This window comes from Tachyglossus aculeatus, chromosome 6 (assembly GCF_015852505.1).
Source record: "Tachyglossus aculeatus isolate mTacAcu1 chromosome 6, mTacAcu1.pri, whole genome shotgun sequence".
Taxonomy (NCBI): Eukaryota; Metazoa; Chordata; class Mammalia; order Monotremata; family Tachyglossidae; genus Tachyglossus; species Tachyglossus aculeatus.
Genome location: NC_052071.1, coordinates 33,244,839 through 33,271,268, shown reverse-complemented (window position 1 = coordinate 33,271,268; position 26,430 = coordinate 33,244,839). Strand labels below are relative to the sequence as shown.

Sequence of the window (26,430 nt, the reverse complement as noted above, 5' to 3'; positions counted from 1 at the left end):
GCTTTCATATCTTATGCTTTCACATGGTTTCACACGTCAAAAGCAGCCAGTACCATTTCACTGACTTAAGAAAAAAAATACCTAGTTTTCCCATGACTGTAGACCCCCACATGGGAATTGGATTGGCCCCACTGTGCTGAGTCCATGAAATTCAACGGAATTTATTGGGACCAAACAAAACCTAATCAGCTTCTCACCTGTACTACTATGAAGGGACTAAAGAGTTTACATTTAGATCACTGACCTTCAAACTGGTTGATGAACCTTATATTTCAATCAATATAATATATTTAAGGAATCTGGAAGCCTCGAAAACCATAAAAGTCTTCCTATATTATCTCAGAATTCAAATAACAAGCATCAATTAACATTGGTACTGTTCACTGCAAACATATGAAATGATCTGCAATCCCTTCAGGCAAAATGATTTCACAGCTAGTTTGCAACTTGAGAAGCAGTGGATAGAACAGGGCCTCTGAGTCAGAAGAACCTGGGTTCTAATCCCAGTTCTGCCACCTCTTCTGTGTGACCTTGGCTAAGCCACTTAACTTCTCTGTGCCTGTTACCTCTTCTGCAAAATGGGGATTAAGACTGTGAGCCCTATGTGGTACAGGAACTGTGTCCAATCCAGTTATCTTGGAACTACCCCAGAGCTTAATATAGTACCTGGCACATAATAAGCATTTAACAAGTACTATAAAAAACTTATCTTCTGTAACTCTTTTCCCTAGCTCTTCCCAGCATTTTAGAAATGTTCCCTCAACATAAAAGAACAGTGCAAACTGAAGTGACATTCCCCATCCCCCACTCCATTACTCAGAAGTTAAACCTAATTAACTACTCGTAATTGCTGATCTGGAAGTTTTGGCCAGCCCCTTTGATAAACTCTCTGAAACAAACTAAGAGTTCTTTAGGTGCTCTTTTAAGGGCAAGCATGCATCTTATGAACTGTGCTCCCAACACAGCTCTGCTTCAAAGTTTCCATGGTATTTTGGATAGTGCATGCTTAGAAGTGCAAAGTAATTCTGAATTCTCACTCCTTGGTGAAGGGTGTTTAATGCTCCAGTTGTTGGTCAATGTTAAATCTAAGAATCCTACAAGTGTAGTTTTCAAATTTTTAATGGCTATAAAGAGATATGAATATGAACTGAGTTTTAGAAAGGATTGTGTCTCTTCCCAAGGAGACAAAGTGCCCTGTTTCTCTACTGCCATGATACAGCAGACTTTCTTTGGGGGCTGTTTTGGGTCCCTTCATCTCTGCTCACTTTTTGAATGACCCTGCCAATGTGAATTCTTCTTATTAAGCATCACAGCAGATATAAAATATAAGGCAATTTATAGTAGAAGAGGTTTCAGTGCAGCAGAGCAGCATATCCTTAATTGTCTTAAAATATCTTTCATTAAAGGTGAAGTTGTAAGCCATAAATTCTTAGTCTTCCTTCACTAATACTTACAGCACCTAACTCAAAAATCTCCTACAATAACAGCAGAGGAAAATAGGGCTTATGGTAATAATAGCTGTAGTAATAGTAGCAGTTAACATTTTATTGAGCACCAACTTAATGCAGTGCACTGTACTAGGTACTTGGAAAGTAATATGGTCCCTGCCCTCAAAGAGCTGGTACTCTGAGACAAATATAAAAATATTTACAATTCACTTGCTCAAAATAAGTGAGCAGACAATAGAGGAGCGTTAAGTAGGGTGTAAACAAGTTCATAAGTTAGAGTTAGCCGAAGGGGTGTTATGGCTCAGGGTGCTGGAAAGGGGGTTCCAAACAGAAAAATGACTAAATTGGGTTCCATTATATTACAGGATTCTCTCTGCAGTGCCATGCCTTTTAGGCTTCCTCACACACTGAATCCTCTCTTAGCTTGGGGAAGTCAGTAGAACATAAATAACAATAATAAAGATAATAATAATCATCTTATGCACAGAGTTAGATCAGTTCAAAACTGAATTTGACTTGGGTGCGGTCACCTTTGGACACTTCAAGTCTCCAGTTTCAGGCGGAAGGGCTTCAGTGTCACTAAACTACATGTTTTAGTGCCAAGGCCAAAGGGACTGGGAACTTGCTGCCCTGATGCTACCGTGTCAGGAAAACTTTTTGGGGGCTACCATCTCCTCTGGAAGCAGGGTTCTGCCTGGTTATGTTTGACCTGGATTGGATTCGGCCCAATTTGCCACAGCAAAACTGCCTTTGAGAAACTGGTATAAATTGAGTGATTTGATGGTTATGACCAATTCAGAGGTAGAAAACTTGAGGAAAGTATGGCCTAGTGGCAAAAACAGAGGCATGGGAGTCAGGAGCCTTGGGTTTTAATCCCAGCTTTGCCACTTCCCTGCTGTGGTTCATGGGCAAGTCACTTAATTCCTCTGGGCCTCAGCTTTCTCAAAGGCAAAAAAGGGGATTAAGTACCCACTTTCCTTCCAATTTAAACTGAGACCCATTTTTTAATGGTATTTTCTAAGCGCTAGGTGCCAAGCACTGCTCTAAATGCTGGGGTACTTATCAAGTTGGCCACAGTCCATGTCCTGGGGCTCACAGTCCTAATCCCCATTTTACAGATGAGGTAACTGAGGCACAGAAGTTAAAGTGACTTGCCCAAGGTCACATAGCAGACAAGTGGCAGAGAACCTAGCTTCTTCTGACTCCCAGCTCAGTGTTCTATTGAGTAGATTATGATGCTTCTCTGCTGTGGGCCAGAGACTGTGTCTGATCTGACTGACTCTACCCCACACTTAGTACAGTGGCTGGCACACAGTCAACTGTCAACAAATATCACAATTAATATTACTATTGAGGGTTTGATTTCCGTTAGGTTCGGGGTTTTCCATTTATATGCATTTCTCTTTTGCTTTCCTAGTCCTGCTGAAGTTCCCTGCTCTGTTTCAGCTTCAAAAACTCCATTCCTTCCAGACAAAGCTCTACTAGGAACAAAGCAGAGGCCTGACCACCCAGTTCAAATACCAAGACTGCCTCCAGTGACAGTTAATTTTTAAAATTTTGGCTCAACCAAAATTTTCCAGAGTCCACATTCATGAAGCATCTACCCAATGTCATTCACCTCACTTTAAATCTCTCCAGTAATTATCTCTGTGATTGTCTGAAAAATCACTGTTTTCTCCTGGGCGTCTATTTTCTCATCTACAAAGGCACTACTACCTAATTATCACAAAAGCCTTTGAAGTTAAAGGAGTAATGGCTATAAAGTGTTTGGCTTCCCAGAAAACACACAACCGAAGTTATTACATTGGTATCCAAATACTTCTAAAATATCCATGTTTACCATGTAGATCACATTCAGCAGGTGTAGGAAGTTTAAATGGGTTAGAACTTCATATGCATCATCCCCCTAATGCAGTATATTTGAAGAGTTCTTGAACCTTGGCAAAACATCTGATGAATATTCTTAAATTGGGTTTGAAAACTGCCCAAAGAACATTCAAGTGTCATTGTGAAAGTTTGGCAGTCTATTAAGAGACTACATTTTGCCTTGTGGCTGCTTGTCCAATACATCCCTAGCAAGCGATATAAACACTTCCACTTCCACATACAGCATAATAAAGAATCTTCAAAGTCTCTGACTATTTCCATAGACATCAGTTTATAAATACAATCTATCATGCATGACCAAGTATCTCCCAGGATTAATACAATGTTGAAAAGCTGCCAACATCTGTATATTGCAGGATTACTACAGCTACACGAAGAAGGGCTAGGCTTGGAATGTGAATATGTAGTAGACTATGGCTTCCTGATTTGTTGATGCATATTCAAGGTAATCGGCCTTCCAAGGGAAGTATACACATTAAAATTCTCCAAATCCACCAAGACTACAAAGTGAATTCTAAGCACTCTTACTTTTCTCCCTCACCTAAGGAACCGTGATGCCTTCAAGACCTGGCTCAGCCATGGTTACTTGCAGAGCCAGGAAAACCAGTTAGTCCAGATTCTTAGCCAATCCCCTATTTCACCTACACGACAGGGGACTAGACCACTGCCCCCTTTCAGTTTTTATCAGCTTCATATGGCACAGCCGCTCTGGCCAGGGAAAAAGCAAGGTCACCTTTTCACTTCCCCTGCTAAGGCCCTGGAAACTCAAAACCAAAAGTCAGAAAAGCAAGCCTTTTAGTCTCCGCTTTGCATTCTGGTGTGCCTCCACTTGTCCCAACAAGAGATTGGATTTGCCATCCTGTTATCTGTCTAGGCTTTGTGCAATTATGAACATCTTAGATTTCATCTGCTGATTTTCGGCAATTATTTTTTTAAGCACTTACTGTGTGCAGAGCACTGTACTAAGCCTTTGGGAGAGTACAGCGTGGCATTGTAGATACAGCACGGGCCTGGGAGTTAGAAGATCATGGGTTCTAATCTTGGCTCCACGACTTATCACTGTTTCCTTGGGCAAGTCACTTCACTTCTCTGGGCCTTAGCTACCTCATCTGTAAAATGGGTATTGAAACTGTGAGCCCCATGTGGGACAGTGATTGTGTTCAACCCGATTTACTTGTATTCACCCCTGTGCTTAGTACAATGCCTGACACATTGTATGTGCTTAACAAATATCATAATAATAATAATAATAATATTATTATAATACAACAACAGATACATTCCCTGCCCAAAACAAGTTTACAGTCTAGAAGATGAGCTTACCATCTAGAGGGACCCGTTCTCAAAAGTGAAAGAGGCCACTTTTAAACAATAGCCCCCACCCAGCCACCAAAAAAAAAATAATCTGATGTGGTTCCCCCACCATTCCCTCACCATCCCCAAAACAATGTCCACAGGTACCCAAGGTGGATCCTGGCCATGCAAACCCCTTGGCCATATACTAAGAACACAATAAATTGGAAACAGAAAGACAATAAAGAAGTTATTCAGATATAATCATGGAATAAATAGTATCAGAACTTCAAAGTTGTTTCCAAACGATAGAAAAAACACTAACCTAAGAAAATATTTTAAATCTGTAGTCTCACTCCCTCAAGCTGTGTTTGTTGATTCAAGCTATTAAAGAAAGTTATGCAAGTCGCTACACACACCAAGGAGGGTATAATGGCTTGGGAATACATTTTTTGACCTCCAAGCCTCTGTTTAGTATAACAAAACCTCCTCCTTTCCCACTCCCTAGCATGTGTCATTTCACACTTCTACAGTTATTGAAAAGCTGAACTCTTCTAAGGAGTAAAAAGGACCACAGACAGAGGACAAACAGCAATATAACTCTCTGGCTGGTTAACTACTGAAAACAGCATTAGGAATTTTAGCAGCTCTCGTATTAGACATTTTTGTGGTCCTTGTATTGTTTTAGTGGTCAGATCAGACTATTGATCTAATACCCCATATGGCCATAGTAGCACAAGAAACTATATAAGGGCTACTGGGGCCCCAACTGGCCTCTCTCAGCAATGTCTCTCTTCTAGCCAAAAAATACAACACAGATTTACATACTTAAACGTAACTGTTACAGAATCTTGGATAGCACCATTATGAACACTTAAAAATCCTGAGGTCTGTCACTAAAAGGGCTAAGTCGTTTAATTTAGTACCTCAAAACATTTTGCCATTTTGAAACTCAGGTGTAAATATAGCCTCTAGAAGGTTATATCAGTTATTCATTATGGGCATTGTATTGTTCTCTCTCAACCCCTTATAACAGGGCTCTGCACATATTTAGTGCTCAAAAGCATTGACTGATTACTGGACTTTCTTCACCTGCTCCATGAAATACAGTACCTAAGATTTGGCTTAATATAAATAAGTGAATGTTTTCTTTTCTAAGCCTAGCACTTTTGTTTATTTGGAGTTTGACACCTCCTCCCCACAAGTTATCACTCTGCCCTCTGCTTTTCTTAACCACTGATAGGTCTACTTCCTGCCTAACCCTTCCTGAACAACCCACCCCTATGAACAAAATCCAGAAGATAAACCACTTTCATTCTCCCTTTCTACATGCTGCCACAATTGGGGGTGAGGAGGAGATGAGAGGAGGTTGGTGTTGGGCTAAAGTGAGTCCTCATTTGTGTGGGGAGGGGACATTCAAACAGCAGAATGTTGTAAAAAAAAGTTTCTGGCAAAAATCAATGTTCAGTCCAAACACTATTTTGCTGACTGAGCCTCGTGCAATTCCATTTAAATTTGACCTTGCTCTCTATTGTCAAGTCATTCTCTATCCCAGCCAGGCAGCAGGTAATTGCCCCTTAAATCAAAATGTTAGTGAGACAACTGCAGCTGTTCCCCTTTCACTGAAGTGCTTTGGGACAGGAAATAGGAAGTTATACATAAGAAAACTCTTCAGGGAGAAAAAGAAAGATTTTCACTTTCTAAAAAATCCCTCTACCCAAACTGAAGCCATGGAATTATTTTTTCTAGTTCATCAGTATAATTTTTCTTGGAGTGTCCTGCCTACATATCTATACTGTATGTGATGTGACTACATTTATTTTGTAATGAATTTCATCTGTATAAGTTTTTCATCTTCCTTTCAAAAAGAATCCTTTAAAAAAAAAGACAAAAAGCATCTGCTGAAAGGAATTATTTCAACAATCCCCAAGAGACAAGATGCAAGAAAAAGAGATGCAAATATATCTGAATATAGCATGGCTAACACCCATGACAAAGAATGGAAGAAAGACAACATTCCAATGTGTTTTTAATTTCTTTACAAAGATGCCATATTTGTGGGATCAAATATATAACTAATACCAGGAAAATACTTTCAGAGCTCAAACCTGAATAATTCCAGCCCCTTCATTTTGACCAGTTGTTCTGAAAACTTGCACGGGATTTCTACTTAATATGAAAAAATACATTTTTCTCCTCATGCCCTTACTTTAGCAGAAATCTAAGTAAATTTACTAGTAACCTCAGAATTGGAACTGATGGTTTAAGTAAAATGATCTGTATACACAAAACATGTTTACATCAGCTTTGAGGACAAAGGAGATAATGTGGAATTCTGCTCTGGGGGTGGTTAGTCAAGTGGAAGGGTAAAATAAGATGGGATCATGTCTACCTACTCTACTGTATGATGTTTTCCCAAGCACTTAGTAAAACTCTCTGCATATAGTAAATGCTCAATAAACATAATCAGTTGATTGGTAAAGAGCTAGGGTTTTAGCAGATCAACATACAGTTCACTAAAATTTTACCATCAAATTTGGTGCAAGTTTAAAATGAACATTAAATACAGGAGCCAACCATGTTTTTATCTCAGGTAGCAAAATCCACCCACCTTTCTCTCAACAGATTTCTATACTCATAACTCCCCTCAGTACTTATGTATATACAGACATATAGACGTTACTAGTATTTATTTGCCCCAAATAGCTTTTTCCATTCTGTTTCCTCCTATCTACAACAATTTCATAGCTTGTCCTCTTAACTAGATTGCAAGTTCCTGGAGGGCAGGGATTGTACCTCTGTACTCTACCAGTCACTCAGTATTCAGTGCAGAGTAGACTGTAAGTTCTTTGAGAGGAAAGAATCAGGTCTACTAATTCTTGTACTCTCCCTAGATGTTTGGTACAATGCTCACTCAGCACACAGCAGGTGCTCAAAACTGATTCAATGAGACAAACCAAACCAATGAAGATAAGCCTTGCTTAGAAAAAGTTACTGAAACAGAATAAAAGCCTCTTTCATACTTGGATAGAATCCAATTTACATACTGAGTAATCTTTCACCCACAAAAATGACATCACTGATGATAAACTTTACCTATGGAGGGGAGAGTATACACATGTGGCTAAAAGACATTATACAAGACAGAATCCCTATGGAAGTGTCTGCTGAACACAAGACTATTTACAAAATGCTTCCTTTAGACTGAGCAGCTACAGACTTTCATCATTTCAGGCAGATGATAACTGGAAGAGATTACAGGTGGCAATTCCTTTGGTAAAAGCTCTAGTTTTTCTTTATGTTATTTCAGTGATCAACTGATCAATTGAGAAACCATACACATTTGTTCTTTCATAACCAGGATCTTCTAGTACAAGGTTGCAGAGACTTTTTATTTTAATTCTATGCAATAGAAAAAATTCCAAAGAATTCTATTAAGATAAAAATTACTTTTAAGACATTTTTCACATGCTCATTTTTCACACTCAAAAATGACATTTAAAAGTGTTGCTTCCTGTGCAAACAGATGTAGCTGAAAAGAATCGTTCACAAATACCAGCCTCTGCCACATCTGTGACACATATAGTTTGTTCTTTGGTTACTGACCATAGTAACTTCTTATGGGAACTGCTAAAAAGCAAAGGCTTCTGCTTTCTGCTTCGAAGCTGGCATCCCTTTTCAGGTGGAACTATACCACTTTCACTTATTATTTTTTGGAACAACAGTTCTAAGACAAAACATTGGATTATACGCCCTTTGTCCTATTCAAAATCTTCTTCAATGTATTTACTAATCAAAGGGTAACAGAAGTTTCAATAACTGCCTCAGTGAAAAAAAAATCCTGAGACTTAAATTAGCAAAACACTGGGTTGATCCCACAGCACTCCACTGGGCACAGAGGAAATTTCTCTTCTTTCCAATCCATTTATGCTGTGGTCACACCACCAGACATCTGTTATAAAGTCCTATTATTTAAAGTAAGCTTGACTCCTCTACTAAAAAAATAACACATTTCTGGAAGACCTTAAATTTTGACTTTAAACCAAACCACTTTATGAGGTATAACAACATCATCACAATCAAACAGCATGAATATTAAATTAGGGGGAAGAGAACTTCAATCAAAAAAGGTTGACCCTTCAAGGCTATGGACATGTGTAAAAAATGATGCTTCCTTTCTAAACTAAAATTAGCTATTTACAATTTAAAATGCAATAGCTTTTGCTCTGATAAATCTGCATTCCAGACTGTCAGCTATCTTGCTATCCCTTGAACTGCTGAAGCGTCTTTGGCTGTAACTAGGCATGACTGTGTGTGAGTGATGGAAATTAAGTACATATACTGAAAATATTTGATGTTTCCAACCTCATATACAAAGAGAACACTAAAAGACTTACTAACAGGCTCTGTGCAATGAGGGTTAAGAGAAAGAGAAATATCCTAGTATAAAAGGACTTGACATCCTCATTAATGTGGTATGGAGTGACTGCACTGGTTGATATTGGAAAAGAAACAATTATTTTAAAATTCTATAAAAGAACTGCAACAAACCCAAGCCCCACAATTCATAATCAACAAACACTTCATAACATTATAAAATCAAATCCAGCTCTCATTTACAGGAAACTCTCCCTAAAATAAAAATTATAGAGTTGTTAAAAGAATAGGCAATGCCAGATAAACTTAAGGGCTGTATAATTATTCCTAAATCTTTCAGGAAAGAATTTAGGAATAATATTTTAAAGCTATAATTCAAGAACAAGGAGGAAATTCTCATTTAACCTCTTGCACATTTTTAAACCATTCAAAAAATTAACTGTTGTTCACCAAAACTATTTCCAGTTTCCTTCTGTTTCCACTCTGGCAAACAATCAGAAATACAAGGAATTAATGGGTGCTTTTCAACAGTGCCCTAGTCACCACAAACACACACATTACATAAAATATGCATATATATGTGACCCACAAATGTCTTTGATAAGAAACATTACTATAACATGAAATTCCATGAGATCAATGTAGCAATAACTCGATTTGTGTTAAGAAAATTTAATGCCTTCAAGCCACTTACGGAAATATTCCTTTTGAGAACCACTGTTGCTATATCATGAAAAAATTTAATGAAATGAAAACTGAGTCAGATAAAATTAAAGGTTACATTATAGATCTGCACTGTGCTAACTATATACATTTCCATATGCTATCACATTTGACAAAAATACACTGAACCTAGCTTTCTCATGATAGATTTCATTTTTTCTGTTGAACTTTTTCCATCAAAACTGATATTCCCTATACCTGTAATTCTTTTCCACCTTTTTTTCCAGGACTTTTTTCATAAACTGAAAAAGGTCAGAAAACAGTAATTACCAAAGGCAGCAGTAACCCAGGTTATTCTAACACTTCATAAAAACACTGAGTTTTCCTTTCTCATTAATGTCAGTAGCAGAATTTACTAAGTGCCTACTGAGTGCAGAGCATTGTACTAAGTGCTGGGAAAGAATACACAGGTGGGAATTAGATCCGGACTCTGTCCCTCCTGTGACTGCCATCAAAACAGAAGCACACTGTGCAAGGCTGACTGACCATAAACTCAAGGAAACAAAAGTATTTCAACATATACCTACTTTGATACAGTTTGGTGGTTATGCAAAGGTAGGGGAAAAATGGAAGGTTCTCTGAAACGGCACTGTTAACAGTTTAGAACCATTAAGGTAAAAAATTCTGCACAGAAATCATCATCATCAATCATATTTATTGAGCGCTTACTATGTGCAAAGCACTGTACTAAGCGCTTGGGAAGTACAAATTGGCAACATATAGAGACAGTCCCTACCCAACAGTGGGCTCACAGTCTAAAATGCTATAACTAATTCTTAACAAAACTGCAATCTGCAAAAATTCTGCACAGAAGTGCTACAGAAGTGCTATAACTGTGCTCCTTACTTGAATAAAGTGAAGCTTACACATCTTTTCCTACTTGTTCCTTAAAATGAATAGCAAATTTGCTTCCGCAACTCTCAGTATCAATAAGCCTAAACTAGACAAATATTTAATTTCTGGGACTTAAAAAAGGGTGAAACTAGTGTTATCCTGTAACTACGCAAGTGCTTAGTACAGTGAGGGGCACAGGCTAAGCACTTAACAAATACTGTTATTTTATTTTGCTTGTACAGATCCACTATTCTATTTATTTTGTTAATGATATGCACATAGCTATAATTCTATTTGTCCTGACGATTTTGACACCTGTCTACATGTTTTGTTTTGTTGTCTGTCTCTCCCTTCTAGACTGTGAGCCCGTTCTTGGGTAGGGACCGTCTCTATATGTTGACGACTTGTACTTCCCAAGCGCTTAGTACAGTGCTCTGCACACGGTAAGCGCTCAATAAATACAATTGAATGAATGAATTAACAAGAGAAGAGTATCTTATTCTTGCTACTCTCCCAACTACACTACAGCTCTTGCACTGTACTCACCTCAAACCAACCTACTCACTCATTCTGGTCTCTCTCATGGATGAACTCTTTCCCACCTTCTCCCTCCTGTCTGGAAGTCCCCTCTCACTCCCCACTTTTCCCATCTAGCAGACCACTGCATTCTCCATCTTCAAGGCCCTTCCAAAATCTTATTTCCTCCATGAGGTCTTCCCTGATTGATCTCTCATCTCCCTAACCTATTTCCCCCATGCTGTTACCTCAGCACTTTCACATGATACTCTATCCCTTATCTAACTTAAAAGTTTTCTTATTAATCTCTCCAGTAAAACTGAGGAACTCTACCAGTTCATCTCAGGCATACTGGTGTTCCTCTATGGAATCATGCCCTAAAGGTCAGAGATTGAGCACATCTTTCCCTTCCACTCCTGTGCAGGGAGATATCTCTTAGAAACCACAATTAAGGGGAAGAGATAGCCCATAATGGATTCACCATTTGCCAGGCTTCTGAAAAAGAACAGACATCCCCCCCCACATCCACTACTTCAGAGCACTCCTGTTCAAAAGCATGTCGTTCACCAGCAACCTGTCAGAATAAAGAAAATTGTGTATTTTTATTTTTTTTAGCAGCTACTGAGGAAATCTCTAGAATATCTTCCAGGACTTTGAGAAAGATAAAAGGCATAGCAAAGAGTTTAAAAGCCAAATGCTAAAACAAATGAACCATGGAGATGAATGACACAGGAAATACCCTTTGATCAGTGACAGACATCAGGTTCAGCAAAGCTTTTTTTGATATTTTGAGGGAGGAAGTTGTTGAGCTATTTCATAGCTAATAAAGCTTGAAGGGTGGGGGAAGGGAATCACTTCACTTCTCAATGGAAACAATGTTACTGCTTTCTAGGAAGTACTGTGCTTATATAAATGATGCAGTTTTCTAATGCATGTGTTAAGTCCACCCTGTGAGCACGCACACATGGATACACACATGGATATACACACACACACACATCCCCCACCCCACTGAGAGCAAATGTGGCCATATGTATGTATAGTTCTTCCCCCTAACATACAAAGGTGAAATATTATTGGGGAATATATCTGCACAGGTGCAATGAAGAGCTCAGCAAGTTAGAAAGAGTCTTCCATCCACAATCTTGGACAGTTTCTAAATAGCCTAGATCCTCTCCTCTCCCTCCCTCTACTATCCCCACTCCAACTCTTTTCTTCCCATTCCTGCAATCCCTGGGCCCTAAATTAAACCCTGGAATGAAACATAACCTCTTTTCTCTGTTCCCTTCCTGAACATTCTGGAATCAGGAAAGAGTTTGATCGTAAGTTAAAAGGTGCCTCCTCTGACTAGAAGAATTCAAGAGGGGGAAGGGGCTGGCAAAGAAAAGAGTGGGAAAGGAAATCGAGAAAACCTGTCTCGTACCAGGGAAAGGACAGATTCAGGTACTGTGCAGCTATACTGCAGATCATGATCTCGCCAAGTATATTACTTCTTAGAACAACTCTTATAGAACAGTATCAAAAGGAAGTTAAGACACTTGAAGCAATTGAGTTTGATTTACTGTTCTGCAGACAAGAGGATGATTAAGGCACATTCTTTGATAAGGAAGTCATTTCTCTGAATTGAGGTCCCTATCTCTGTATGTAACCAAGGAATTGCCACCAAGGGCTGTCACCCTCTGGTATTTGTTAAGCACTATGTGCCAGGCTCTTTACTAAGCACTGGGGCAGATACAATGTAATCAGATTAGACACAGCCCATGTTCCACATAGGGCTCACAGTCTTCAACCCCATTTTACAAATAAGGGAACTGAGGCACAGAGAAGTTAAGTGACTTGCCCAAGGTCACAGAGCACAAACAGTAGAGCTGGGATTAGATCCCAGGTCCTCTGATTCCCAAGCCCTTGCTCTATCCCCTGGGCCATGCTGTTCCTTTTCTTCTTTCTCTTTTTCTTCCTTTCTTTTTCTCTCGCTCTCACAACAAACATCAGGTAATGTTTGTAAAATGCTGTAAGAGGCATCCAAACCTACATCTCTACCCCTGCTCTCTCTCCCTCCCTTCAGGCTCGTGTCGCCTCCTGCCTTCAAGACATCTCCATCTGGATGTCAGCCCGCCATCTAAAACTCAATATGTCCAAGACGGAACTTATCTTCCCTCCCAAACCCTGCCCTCTCCCTGACTTTCCCATCACCGTTGACGGCACTACCATCCTTCCCGTCTCACAAGCCCGCACCTTGGTGTCATCCTCTACTCTGCTCTCGTTCACCCCCACATCCAATCTGTCACCAAAACCTGCCGGTCTCACCTCCGCAACATTGCCAAGATCCACCCTTTCCTCTCCATCCAAACCGCTACCCTGCTCGTTCAACCCGACAACCCTGACAACCCGATGTCAGGGAATGTGTCTGTTATATTGTGTTGTGCTCTTCCAAGGGCTTAATACAGTGCTGTGAACACAGTAAGCACTCAATAAATACGACTGATTGAGAAGCAGCATTCCCTAGTGGATAGAGCAAGGGCCTGGGAATAAGAAGGACCTGGGTTCTAATATTGCTCTGCCACTTGACTGGTGTGTGACCTTGGACAAGTCACTTCACTTTTCTGTGACTCAGTTACCGCATCTGTAACATGGGGATTAAGACTGTGAGCTCCATGTGGGACAGGGACTGTGTCCAACCAGATTAGCCTGTATCTACCCCAGCCCTCAGTACAGTGCCTGGAACATAGTAAGTGCTTAACAATACTATAAAAAATACATTCCATGACAATTTCCTGCAATTTAGCCTGCAAAATATCTAGAAAAATAAATACACAACTACATTGAATTCTACTACCAATGCACTCACTAATAGCTGGAACCAGCTGAGCCCCTTCTCTGAGACACTGGAATTTGAGTTAAAAACTAAAGGGTACCTACTGAATTTAAAATCCTGACAATTCCAAATAGTGTTTCCACTACTAACATTTCAAGACACAGAAAGATCAGTTACCATGACTTGTGCTAAATTAAAGCATTATTTGACTTTCCCAGATTGCTTTACTACTTCTGCTATCTGTAATTTATTTGGTAGTCTGTCTCCCCCTATAGACTGTAAGTTCCCTGTGGGGAGGGATCAAGTCTACCAGCAGCTGTATTGTACTTTTCCAAGTGCTTAGTACAGTCCTCTGCACACAGTAAACGCTCAATAAATACCATTAATAGATTGCATTTCCAAGAGAAACATATATGGCATATATGCATGCATACATATATGTGTTTGTAAATGTACAGCTGCCCTCCTTTTTCCACAGTTAGTACTAATTGTGAGACACTAAGCATACATTCCATGGAGACCACTGAATGTCCATATTTTGGTCCCTAACATCTAGAAGCTTACTCTCCACAGAAAGCATCCTTGAACAATGTAGTGAGTTGTCTGATTGGTATATGAAGCATTCAAGAGATGATGTGGGAAAATGATGCCTTTTTAGGACTGAAGAGCAAAAATACTGTCCATTACTAAGGATAGCTTCCTTTCACACCAGCTGCCATCAACCAGAAGAAAGAGATGGCATTACAATAAAGAAAAAACACAGTCAGCCATCCCTGTGGCCCCTCTTTTTCCTTCCTAGGTTGACAGAGAAAGCACTTTATGATTTGCATGCATGAAAGCACAATACTACTGTACCATTCTTTGGTAATGAAAAGTTAAATAAAAATCCATTGGATATCAACCTTATAATAGTTCCCTTAGACACGAAAAGCCTACCTCTCAATACAGCAAAATGAATTCTGGCTACAATTGGATAAACAGAAAAATAGATTGCAACTCCACAAAGATGTCTTTTGTTTTATTAAAACATCCATGCAATGAGCAGCACCATTACTTCAAGCACACACTTATAACAATAATCAGTATTTCCAAGATCACCATGGTGATGATGGTGGAGATTGTTGAACATCACAAGATGTGAGAAAGAGCAGTATGCTTTTTCCAAAACTGGCAAAGGGATTTAACATATCAGTTACAGAATAACACAGTGCTTCTTTTATTGTGGCAATTTTTGCTCAAAATCCAAAAGTGGAAAAAACATTTTTATGGCAGCAAAGTCTATCCATTCCTTATACTACACTAAAATATTGGAATGCAAAACCACAATAGGGCAAGGTTTGAGTGTTTTAAGGGAAGGAGAGGAAAGTGAAGAGAGGGTGGTGTCATTTTAATACAGGCTTAAAACTAAAAGCTTCCAAGTGCCATGGAAAAAGCAACTGTCCTTAACTGAATGCATGGGAAAGTTTAGTGTGGCTTGTCACAATTTTTCTATCCCTGTCAAGTGAATTTCAGTATACACCCAAACTACTGAATTGCTGATCCTGGAAGTTAAACTTCTGTTCCCATTACTGCCACTGGGCAATTCACACCTTCTTTATGCCTCAGTTTCTTGATCTGTAAAATGTGGTTAACAATTCCTGCTTTGTCATACCTCATGGAGATGTTGTAATGGACAGCACTTTGGGAACATAAGCACTACATAAAAATCAGAGTGTTACTGTTCATGCAGGGAGCACTGGTGGTCTTCACTTTATCCCACCAACACACCTCAACCTTTCTAAAGGGCTTTGACTGCATTTCTTTTGGAGGGCATTTTCCAACAAAAACATGACTTGACATCTTTCAATCCTGGTTATAAGGCAGTCTTCAAAAAGGCAGCTAAACATTGTCAACATCAGCAACCACTCCCTAAAGTTAAATTTCATACTACCACTCTTTGGCAATAATAATATCTGTTAAGCACTTATTCTGTGGAAGGTACTGTGCTAAACTCTGAGGTAATTTCAATATTATTAGGTCGGATGGAGTCCCCATCCCACATGGGGCTCACAGACTAAATAGGAGGGTGAACAATAAAGTCAGCTTTGCTCACAACAACCACCAGATACCCTAGATGAAAAGTTACACATCATCTGAAAAGAAGCAGTGTGGTCTAATAGAAGCAGCACAGGCCTAGGAATCAGAGGACCTAGGTTCTAATCCCGGCTCTGCTACTTGCCTGCTGTGTGGCCTTGGGTAAATCACATAACTTCTCCGTGCCTTAGTTTTCTCATCTGTAAAATAGGTATCCTGTACCCGTTCTCCCTCCTAGTTGGAGTGTGAGCCAAGCTGTGTCCAATCTGATTTTTTTTGTATCTACCCCAGCCCTTTGCATACAGTAAGTACTTAATAGGTAACAGAGCTTTTTATCATACAAAAAGAAAGATCAGGGAGACTGACACTCTAACTCTAGGTCCTCAAGGAAACTTGAAAATGTTGCACTTAACCTAGCCCAAGACCCCCCTCAAGATGGATAAGGAGCTCGCTGGTCCCTTAACAACTAATTTTGCACCTAAGAAAAAGGAGGCTCAGATTATCTGGGAAAATTACCTAACCTTGGCAAGTTACCTAATCCTTGGTTCAGCTAGCAAGAATTCCCTGGCACTATGATGCAGCACTTTATTTTTTAAAATTGTCATTGCTTCATTTACCCTCCAACTCAAAGGATGCACGAGCTTCTTCCAAGATTGCAAAACCACTTAATAACTCGCCAATCACCAAAAGCTCTTAGGCTGCACCCACTCCTCCCCTCAGGGCTAACATCACTTTCAGTGAGGTTCCAGTTTCACCTGGCCTGAAGCTGGGGAAAAAAAAATAGAAGTTACAGCAAAGCAGAGCATCAGTTATATTTCATTTTCAAGTGACACACAGACACACGCACATCTCTTCACCATCAAAAAGGAGTTGCTTTAAGGTAAAAGAAAATAGCTCAGATTAATAGACCATTGTCATTTGGTTCTAATCTGTATGTGACTGCGTTCAAAACAGTAGTTTTGAAGAACAGTCAATACATTTCCATTTTAAAGCTTGGTGTTTTGAGGAAACAGCCAATAATTAAATCAATTTTAATAGATAATAATTTAACACTAAATTGTATGGAATTTAATGGCTGCTATTCTGGCATTCGAAAAACAGGACTTTTTGTGAAACGGCTGCCAAGGAAAATGATACTCCCACTCACACTGGACCGTTGCAAGCAGTTACTGTTTACCACATGCTTAACACTGCAGTTTGCTAAGACATAACGCTTTATTTTGGTCTCTAACCAAACACCGGTCTGAAAACTTGGACACAAAATGTGGTGAAACACAAACTCTAACCAAAAGCAAACATGCAGCTCGTTTTTCTTGAGGGGATCCCCATGTCAAGAGTTGGGTGAAGACCACGGAAACCTCCGGGAACCCAAATGGAAAGCCAGTTCCGTTCAGTTCATCTACAGCAAAGGAGACTCAAGGACCAAAGCCCATTTGTGGGACTGCAAAATGAAAGCACAATGGGCGAATATTAGACATGTCAAAGTAGGCCGCGGGACACAAAGATAAGTGACCAATAGGAAACCGAAAGGCCTGATCTACCAATTCAGGCTACAGAATGTGCAGGGGAGGATGACCCTGAGTGTCACCTGATATAAGCAGCCACACTGCCTGAGGACCCAACAATGGCTTCAAGCTGGAGAGGGAGGGGGAGGCGCAGCACTGCACTATTTACTGAAGCAACTGTTTAAAAAGGTTAAAAGCCTCCCATCCTTGGGAGTTAACTGAGAAAAAAATTTACACAGAAAATTCCCATTTTGACAGTGGGCTGCTGGATAAATTACTAATATATAAGGGATAAAGCATAAAAGTAATCTGCCAACTGATGTTCAAAATTAGCCATGAAATCAACCCCTGAGTGTCAAAAGAATCCAAGAACTACCACAAAATTTCAGGTACGATTTGAATATTTTCACTTTACTTGGTGCATCTGTCACTGCTAGGTATTTATTATAAACCTTGGCCTTATGGTAATTAAGCACTGAAAATTCTTCCTGCAATGGATACAGAAGACAAAATTCAAGCCAAAAATCTCTACTGTGGGAAAGCTTTTATAAAGGGTAGATACTGGAGGATAAAGCTCAAGGCAAATTGACAGATCAAATATATGATCTTAGAAGCTTAGAAATTCCACAAAGCTCCTATTAGAACCTATTACAGAGACACACAGGAGACTGTATGAACAATCGCATTCACTCAGGATGCTCAAAGTGAACCAATTCTAGTTCCTAGTCTTTCTCCAAAATTAAATATTTACTCAATGGAGTAAATGTTTAAAGGGAAAACAAATGGTCAAACTTTTAAACTTGGTCTCCAGAGTGGCAGTCTAGTTCTCTGGTTAAAATCAAATAGCTCTACACCAGGATATAGGTTTTCAAAACTCATCCTGAGTGACTCTTTCATGTATCCTAAACCAAAATCCAAATTATGTTTGAGAGGGAGCTGGGAGAGGAGAACACTGTCCTTAGTGATAAAAGCAGATTAATCACCCCCCAACCATAATTCCTGACGATCTCCTCTATAATTCATTGTGATCATAAATGTCACAATCACTACTGCTTTTGAGGAAGATGTATGGAAAGTGGCAATGGTGAGGTTTAAAATGAGGGAATGATTTCTCATTTTACCTATCCCAGGAGTGGATAATGAAAGTTTTAATACATTGAAATATGAACACAAAGTCACAACAGGGCTGAATTTCCTCCCAAGGATCTCTTGTTAATTCCAAAGTACTCAAACCTATTGTTTAATAATTAAGCTAATAACAATCATAATAATTAAGATAAGAATACAGCTTGTGGTCATTAAAGGCATGTTATTCTATGTGTAATTGGGAATTAAAGAACAATACTCTGATTTGAAAGTCTCTGGATATCAAAATGTAAGCTAACAGACAAATCTGATATTAAAGATGAAACAAATATGCAAAAATTTCAAATAAATCTCATTTATTTCCTGATATCCTGTAGCCAGTCTATCCCTCAACATGCCTTCTTCAAAAATACCTGTAAGATGTATTCAAGTTTCTTTTTTTTTATGTGAACTATAGTATTTCACCTCCAGCCCCAGAAGTGGGACTAGAACGGAACTCAGCTGATGAAATCGTGGAACAGCTGTTCCCTTCACAAAATGGCTTTGGGTGGGACTCACCCCGGGCAGGAGAGGAGCTCTGGCACCCATCCCCTGTGGTCTCTTAGCTGGGGGAGGCAGAAGCCAGAAGGGATTGGGGTTGAAGGTGGACTCCATACCTACCCATATTCCCCTTCGCCACTGGCAGAAACCAGGCTCCGAGGACATACTGGGGACCAGGGTTGGGGAGACAGGGGAATGACAAGAGTTGGCAATGGACTGGGAAAACAGAACCCTTCCACTAAGAGAAACACAAGGAGTGACCATCATGAGGGGAGGTGATGGAAGCAGGACCCTATCTGCCAGGACAGTCCCTCAAACACCACCTATCCCCCAACAGGTGGGATACAACTACTTCTCCTTTATCCCTGTCCAGAGGCAACCATGGTTCATTTGCTCACTTGCTTGCTTCCTCATCCCACTCCTTCTTCCTGCTGCTACTGGCACCTAGGGCTTCCAGGGTTAAGGCAGAGGGTGGCTGGGAGGTGTCGGGGGAGATAGGGTGCCCAGTAGCCCATGACTTTGCCAAGTTATGGTACATGCTCAGCCTAACACAAGTGATGTGTCCCAGACATTTGTTAAAAATTGTTTTTAGTTTTTACTCTGCCGAGGCCACCTTATACCTCAAAGAAATGGGTAGAGTTAGCCAGAAGTGGTAGAGTGTCTGCTGGAATGAAGCAACACCACCCAGGGCAAACCGTACAGTGGCCAGTATCAGCAGGAATCCTGAAAATGGTTAGCTAATGGAGGCAGCAAAGGCTGTAGCAACTAGCAAGTGGATACCCTGACAACTGCTTCCTAGTCCATGGCACTATGACAACATCAGCACTCAGTTACAGTTGCTTTGGCCAAAAATAGGTTTTGTAAGTAAAATTCTTGCATGCAAGTCACAATGCAGTGCACCCCTGCCTGGCTATTCAGTCACTACAGGAGCGCAGCCAACAGGCATGAGTCTAAGTGGCATAGTTTCAACCACGGGCACTATAAACAATTCCTTTATACAGGTTCTCAATCCTGAAGTCCCATATCTGAGGCTCATGTGTCACTTGACAGAAAAAAGCCATCATTTCTTCAGTGATTTAAAGACATTTGCCAAGAGGAAATGAAATTTCTGAATGGATTGTTTTTTTAAAGTATTCATCTATACCATAAATTCTGATATCACTAAAGATGTGCTCATAAACTGTGTAACTGCCATAACCATAAGAGTTATTCTTAAAGGACACTACTGAAAAGATGCTCAAAAATATTTATGTCTTACTTTCACAAGTGAATTTGGAAGTTTTATCTGCCTGTTGGGTATAAGGTGATGAATACATTTCTTCTGAAAGATATATTCTAATGAAGTGGAGGAATTTTATAAAAAGTAATAAATGACACTTTATTAAATCAAAAGGATCAGTTATCATTGAGTTCTACAGGATATATTCTTTTATTTACTCCAAATTGCTGTCAGGTTTGCAGTTGTACTTCCCCAAGTGTTTAGTACAGTGCTCTGCACACAGTAAGCGCTCAATAAATATGACTGAATGAATAAGTACAACTGAATTAATAAATTTGACTGAATTAAATACCAAAGTGCGTGGTATTAACTCTCAACATCATCACCACCAGCAATATTCACCATGTAACCTTTCATTTAGGACCAAAGATAAAGTCATTTCTTAATAATTTATGGCTAATTCCCTTCTAGATTAATAATGCTTTTCTGATCCACAGAAAATGTGTTTCTATTTTGACTGAAAAGTGCTACAGGAGTACAGATTGTTGACGAGTTGAAGTGTTAACTCACTTGCACGAGACTTGCATTATTATCAGAGTTTTTCAGCTTTTTTCTCCCCTCACACAGACTTGGCCTAAACATACCTTTAAGTTAATTCCAGTCTCCAGTAAATCCTGAAACTGGGTGCCAGTCTAGCTCTAATCAGAAAAGAAATGAAAACAGTAATTATGATACATCAAACATTTAAAGTTTGGGTTAATGTCCTAACTAGAGATTTAAATAACTGCAAAAGCCCTAACTTTCAGTAAGTTTCTTTCAAGAAGTTTTTTCCTGTACTAGACAGGACAAGTAAAATACGGATAGGTCCTGTATAACGGCTAGGTAGCAAAACATAGGAAGTAGAGTTGGAGTCTTAGCCAGAAAGAGACAAGTGCCAAGATCTGAATCAATCCAATTAAGGAGGGAAAAAAAATACCTGGGAGAGGGCAATCGCCCAGCTCCATATCAGTAATTTATTTTAATGTCTATCTCCCCCCTGTAGACTCTAAGCTCCTGGAGGGCAGGGAATGGTTCTACCAACTCTGATGTATTGTATGCTCTGCACACAGTAAGCATTCAGTAGATACCATTGACAGTCTACACATATTTGATTTTTGAACTTCATAGCAGTGTGGCTCAGTGGAAAGAGCACGGGCTTTGGAGTCAGGGGTCATGGGTTCGAATCCCGGCTCTGCCAATTGTCAGCTATGTGACTTTGGATAAGTCACTTAACTTCTCTGTGTCTCAGTTCCCTCATCTGTAAAATGGGGATTAAGACTGTGAGCCCCCCCCGTGGGACAACCTGATCTCCTTGTAACCTCCCCAGCACTTAGAACAGTGAATGCCATTATAATTATTATTACTTTAAATGCTTTCCCCACTCAATCATATTTGTTGAGCGCTTTCTGTGTGCAGAGCACTGTACTAAGTGCTTCAGAGAGTACAGTGTAGTAGAGTTCGTGAACACAATCCCTACCTACAACTAGCTCACTCCCCTAACTAATCAGGTTTTTAATTCCACTGAATTACACAATGTCATGAAACAAAACATTTAAAGGTCTTTGAGGGAGAAAGAGTTAAAGGTGGGAACTTCAACAGGTGAATAATATTAATTATTCAGGAAGACACAAGTGGAGGAGAGGCCAAAGCACAAAAACTGGTTATAAAAGTATTCTCCATCATATCTTCAATTATGACTTTTCCCTCTGCAGTAGTAGTGCACGGTGTGAAAAGCAGTCTAAAAACAGAGAAGTCCTTACTAAAGGGATTAACCAACAGCCTCAGTCAGAAATAGAATCAATGAGAAAACCCATTTGTGTAGAACACTTGCTGCAACATGTACCTTAGCTGTTTTTTCCACGAGGGTACAAGATTCAAAATAAAATATTAAAAGCCCAATGCTAGATCCCAGCATATGCTACGGTTGAGAATAATACAAAGATTTCCTTTTTATGAAACAATCCCTTTTGGTAACCACATTTCTCTGACCTGTCATTGTAAAAGCAGAGGGTCAAACTGACATCTACTTTAAGACCTCTAACGGAAACTGAGTCAGCATGATGCACCCTTTGACATTGTTGAGAGCACATCAAATATCCTAATTATGATATATAAAGAGCGGTATTCTTAAAACCTGCAGCAACCTACAATGATGAAAATCTCACATGAATTAAACTCGTCAAAGATTGACTGGATTTTCAAACTGGGAATAAAGTATGTGTGAATTGGGGATGTAGCCTAGAAATATTCAGAGATACCTTACGCTAAAAAATATCTTCCCAGAAAGTAATGAATGCACATCCCTGGGTTGTCAATGAAAACACACAACTGACCATAATCATTTTAGTTTATGTCACTGAAAAGGACGATAATATATGCATATCTAGAGGGTAGAGCATGGTAAAGATTGCCCCTGTTTCTGTATTAACAACCTAAAGGTATTTACTTGGGTCTGTCTGTGTTGTGACAGTGTCCTAGACTGAAATGAATGCTTCTAACACTCCACATTTTTGAGCCATTCAGTCATGCATTTTTGTTATTGTTGAAAGTGGTGCGAAATTGCACTGCATGAGCTAAAATCCTTGGTGGTCTCCCAAGGATTCCAGCTAAAAAGGCACTTCCTTTGTTCCTCAGGAGAATGCAGTCCAGTAGGTCATTCAAAAGGGGAAATAAAAGCAGCAGCCCTGGGCGGGAGATGAAGGACAAGACAAAAAGAATAAAATGTTTTGGGTGTGAGCACATTAGCTTCCATTTCCTACTCCTGGCTACTAATAGCACTCCTGTCCTTTGGAGAGCTAGGGAGCTACTGGCAGATGGGCAAAATTTTTCCTCAGGGGTTTTCTAGAAGGCAAGGAGAGAATGAAACTAAGCACCAAGCACACAGTCTTAAGATCTTAAGACTATGGAATACCACAAGTTACTTTTTTTAAAAAAATTGGACATTTGTTAAGCACTTACTATGTGCCAGGCACTGTACTAAGAGCTGGGGTAGCTTTTTCCTAGAAATATTGGCTGGTGAAAACACTACTTCAAAAGATTGGCTAATACCGAATAAGATTTTTGTCCCTAAAAAGTTTATCAAAGATCTATCCATGTCCCTAGAAATCAAAGAAAATGCTGACTTTATGACTAGATGCAATTCACCCTTTCAAAATGTGAGGAAGTCTACTGTCAGTTTCCAGCCAATACTACCAGCGTCTGGGTTCCCCACTGCACCAAGCACAATAATTTCACATCAGATCAGGCGGAACCTATGCAACACTAGTGACACCACGGTGACTACTGGTCCATTTCCCTTTCTGAACGCTGGCAGGGAGGGAGAAAATAACGAGGGCTTTTCAAGTCTACACAACTAATGAAACCTCGCATCGGCGTGTCCGTTTCAACTGGCAAAAACAAAGGCAGCTCAAGGGCAAACAGCACCTAAGCTATTTGTGCACAAGGCTGTTGACTGCAAAGGTGCAGAATACACTGACACGCTGTGGGAAAATGACCATTTACTCTGCTCCATTTCTAAACATGTGTTTCTTTGTTATAATCTTAAATGAGCCAGGAGTTTTCCCCAGTAAACTTAACATGCATTTATTCATGACCACACTTAAAACTCCAATGTTATTATTAGCTCTTCTAAAATGTCCCCCAGTTATCTTAAGTCATTGGAAACTACCGTAGTTTAAATTCTTTCCTTCTCCTACCTCCAACTCCCCCCGACCTCACCAGGAGGGGCCAAGTAGTCATCTACCTTCTGTGAAGGGCTATTGAAGAGACTCAACCTAACCCTGGATTCTTGTACTGTTTTTAATTAGGTGATCTTCATCCATGAGTCTTTAGAAGGCTCTCCCAAGAGCTCCCACTAATGGGTCTACCACTGCGGACAATCCTCGCCCCCCCGCCGGTGAGGCTGGCACATGTTGTGAGCCGGGCACAGGTTGGCACCCAATTGTTGCAGCCTCGGGGAGAAGTCCTCGGCCACGATACATCCTTGGCTGGATTTCACCTGGTAGGTCTGAGAAAGAATGCTTGCCCCCGAGCAGTGCCAAACAAAAGAATGAATTTGGTAAACAGTCAAGGCAAAGGTTCCCTTTTAAACACCTCAAGTGCAAAAAACGTGCTCATTTTCCCAAAGGATTAGCCTCCTTCATTTGCATGACCATTTCCAAACAGAGATTAAGGTTTCCTGAAACCAGTCCTTTCAACCGTCTGTCCCCGTAATTGCATGTGCAATTAGCCCCCAAGGTTTGCGGGGGGGGGGGGGGAGGGGGGAGTTGAGAGGGAAGGGGGAAATCTCACCGACTACCTCCGTAGATGTCCAAATGAGAGAGTTTGGAATTGCTTTTGCGCTTTCATTTCAAAGGCTTCCCAAGTCTCTGTAGTAACCGGGCTCGAAAATAAATAAATAAACAAACCCTAAAAAGCAGTACGTCTCCTAAGTAGCTAGGCGGGGGAGGGGGTCTTTTAAAAAAAAAAAAACAATTAACACGGCATGATTATAGGTTGTGTGGGCCCCCTACATCCCACCTCCCCGGGACGGAGGCACAAAGAGACAAACTGGGAATAAAAGAGGTGGACCCGGAAAATCGAGAGGGGGGGTACACCGGGAGGCAGGGGGTTCCGGGGTGCTTATGCAAAGGGGTGCTTGGGTGAGGATCTCGGGGTGGGATGCGTGCAGCCGACCAGGAAGCAAAGCTCCTCTCCTCCTGCCACCCCGGCGAGGGGGTTGAGTATTCCTGCCCCGCGGCTCCGGTTTCTTTCTCCTAGGCTCGCTTCCGTCCCTCCCTCCGCTACCTGAACCGGGAACAGGGGAGGGGGAAGGGTGCCCCGCTCGCCCACCCGCCCGTCCGCCGGTCCGGTCCCGTCCTCACCGTTGATTTCGTGGCTGGGCGCATCGTTCTTGTTGAAACCCTGGGAGCCGTAGAGCCGCTTCACTTCCGAACAACTTTTCGACTTGGGCTCGGCGGCCAGCGGCGACAGGCTCAGGGCGGCCAAAGTGCAAATCACGCAAGGCAAACCCGGCCAGACCATGGTGGGCCGACTCCGGGGCACCGGGCGCCTCTTCGCCTTCCCCTCCGGGGCTCTGGGAGCAGGAGGAAAGTTGGAGGGCCGGGGGGAGGGAAGAAAGGAGGGGAGAGGTACGGCTGGGCCTCGCCCTGCGAACCAGCCGGGTCCCGTTCAAATCGTTCCCGCCGGCGGCCGACTCCGAGCCTGGGGCGGCGGCACCTGGCGAGTTTCAGTTCCCGAGCGGCGGAGGCAGAGAGTCCCGACCTTTGCGACTTGTTTGCACCACCGCACGCCCGGCCCAAGGCGGAAAGAGCAACTTGCCGCTGCTCCCCGTGCTGCAGGGCGCTTCGCTGCCGGCGCTCGGCTCCTGATTGACCGGCGGGCGTGCAGCAGCAGCAGCGGCGGCGGCGGCGGCGGCGGACTGCAAACTTGGCCCAGCGGGCGGCACATGGGCGGGCGGGGCGGGGGGAGCCGGAGCCCGGCAGGAGCACGCAGGGCCGGGGCGGGGGAAAACCCGGAGCCCCGGATAGAGGGGCGGATCTGGATCCCTTCCCATCCATCCATCCATCCGTTCATTCATTCACTCACTCATTGAGCGCTTACTGTGTGCAGAGCACTGTACTAAGCGCTTGGGAAGTACAAGTCGGCAACATGTAGAGGCGGCCCCTACCCAATAACCGGCTCACAATCTAGAAGAAGCAGCGCGGCTCAGTGGAAAGAGCACGGGCTTTGGAGTCAGAGGTCACGGGTTCAAATCTCAGCTCCGCCAATTAGCTGTGTGACTTTGGGCAAGTCATTCACTTCTCTGTGCCTCAGTTACCTCATCTGTAAAACGGGGATTAAGACTGTGAGCCCCCTGCGGGACAACCTGATCACCTTGTAACCTCCCCAGCGCTTGGAACAGTGCTTTGCACATAGTCACTTAACTTCTCTATGCCTCAGTTACCTCATCTGTAAAATGGGGATTAGGACTGTGAGCCCCCTGTGGGACAACCTGATTACCTTGTAACCTCCCCAGCGCTTAGAACAGTGCTTTGTGCATAGTCATTTAACTTCTCTGTGCCTCAGTTACCTCAT

At 41.3% G+C, this 26,430-nt stretch overlaps 1 protein-coding gene across 1 annotated transcript in view; it reads right to left on the bottom strand.

The window, feature by feature from the left end:
• Positions 1-25,707, bottom strand: part of GPC4 (glypican 4) — a 103,196-nt gene extending 77,489 nt beyond the window's left edge. Inside the window, exon 1 of the mRNA XM_038747957.1 lies at positions 25,218-25,707. Within this exon, the coding sequence (XP_038603885.1) occupies positions 25,218-25,377 (160 nt within the window). The 5' untranslated portion in view covers positions 25,378-25,707. The remainder of the gene's footprint in view (positions 1-25,217) is intronic.
• Between the last annotated feature and the right edge of the window lie 723 nt (positions 25,708-26,430).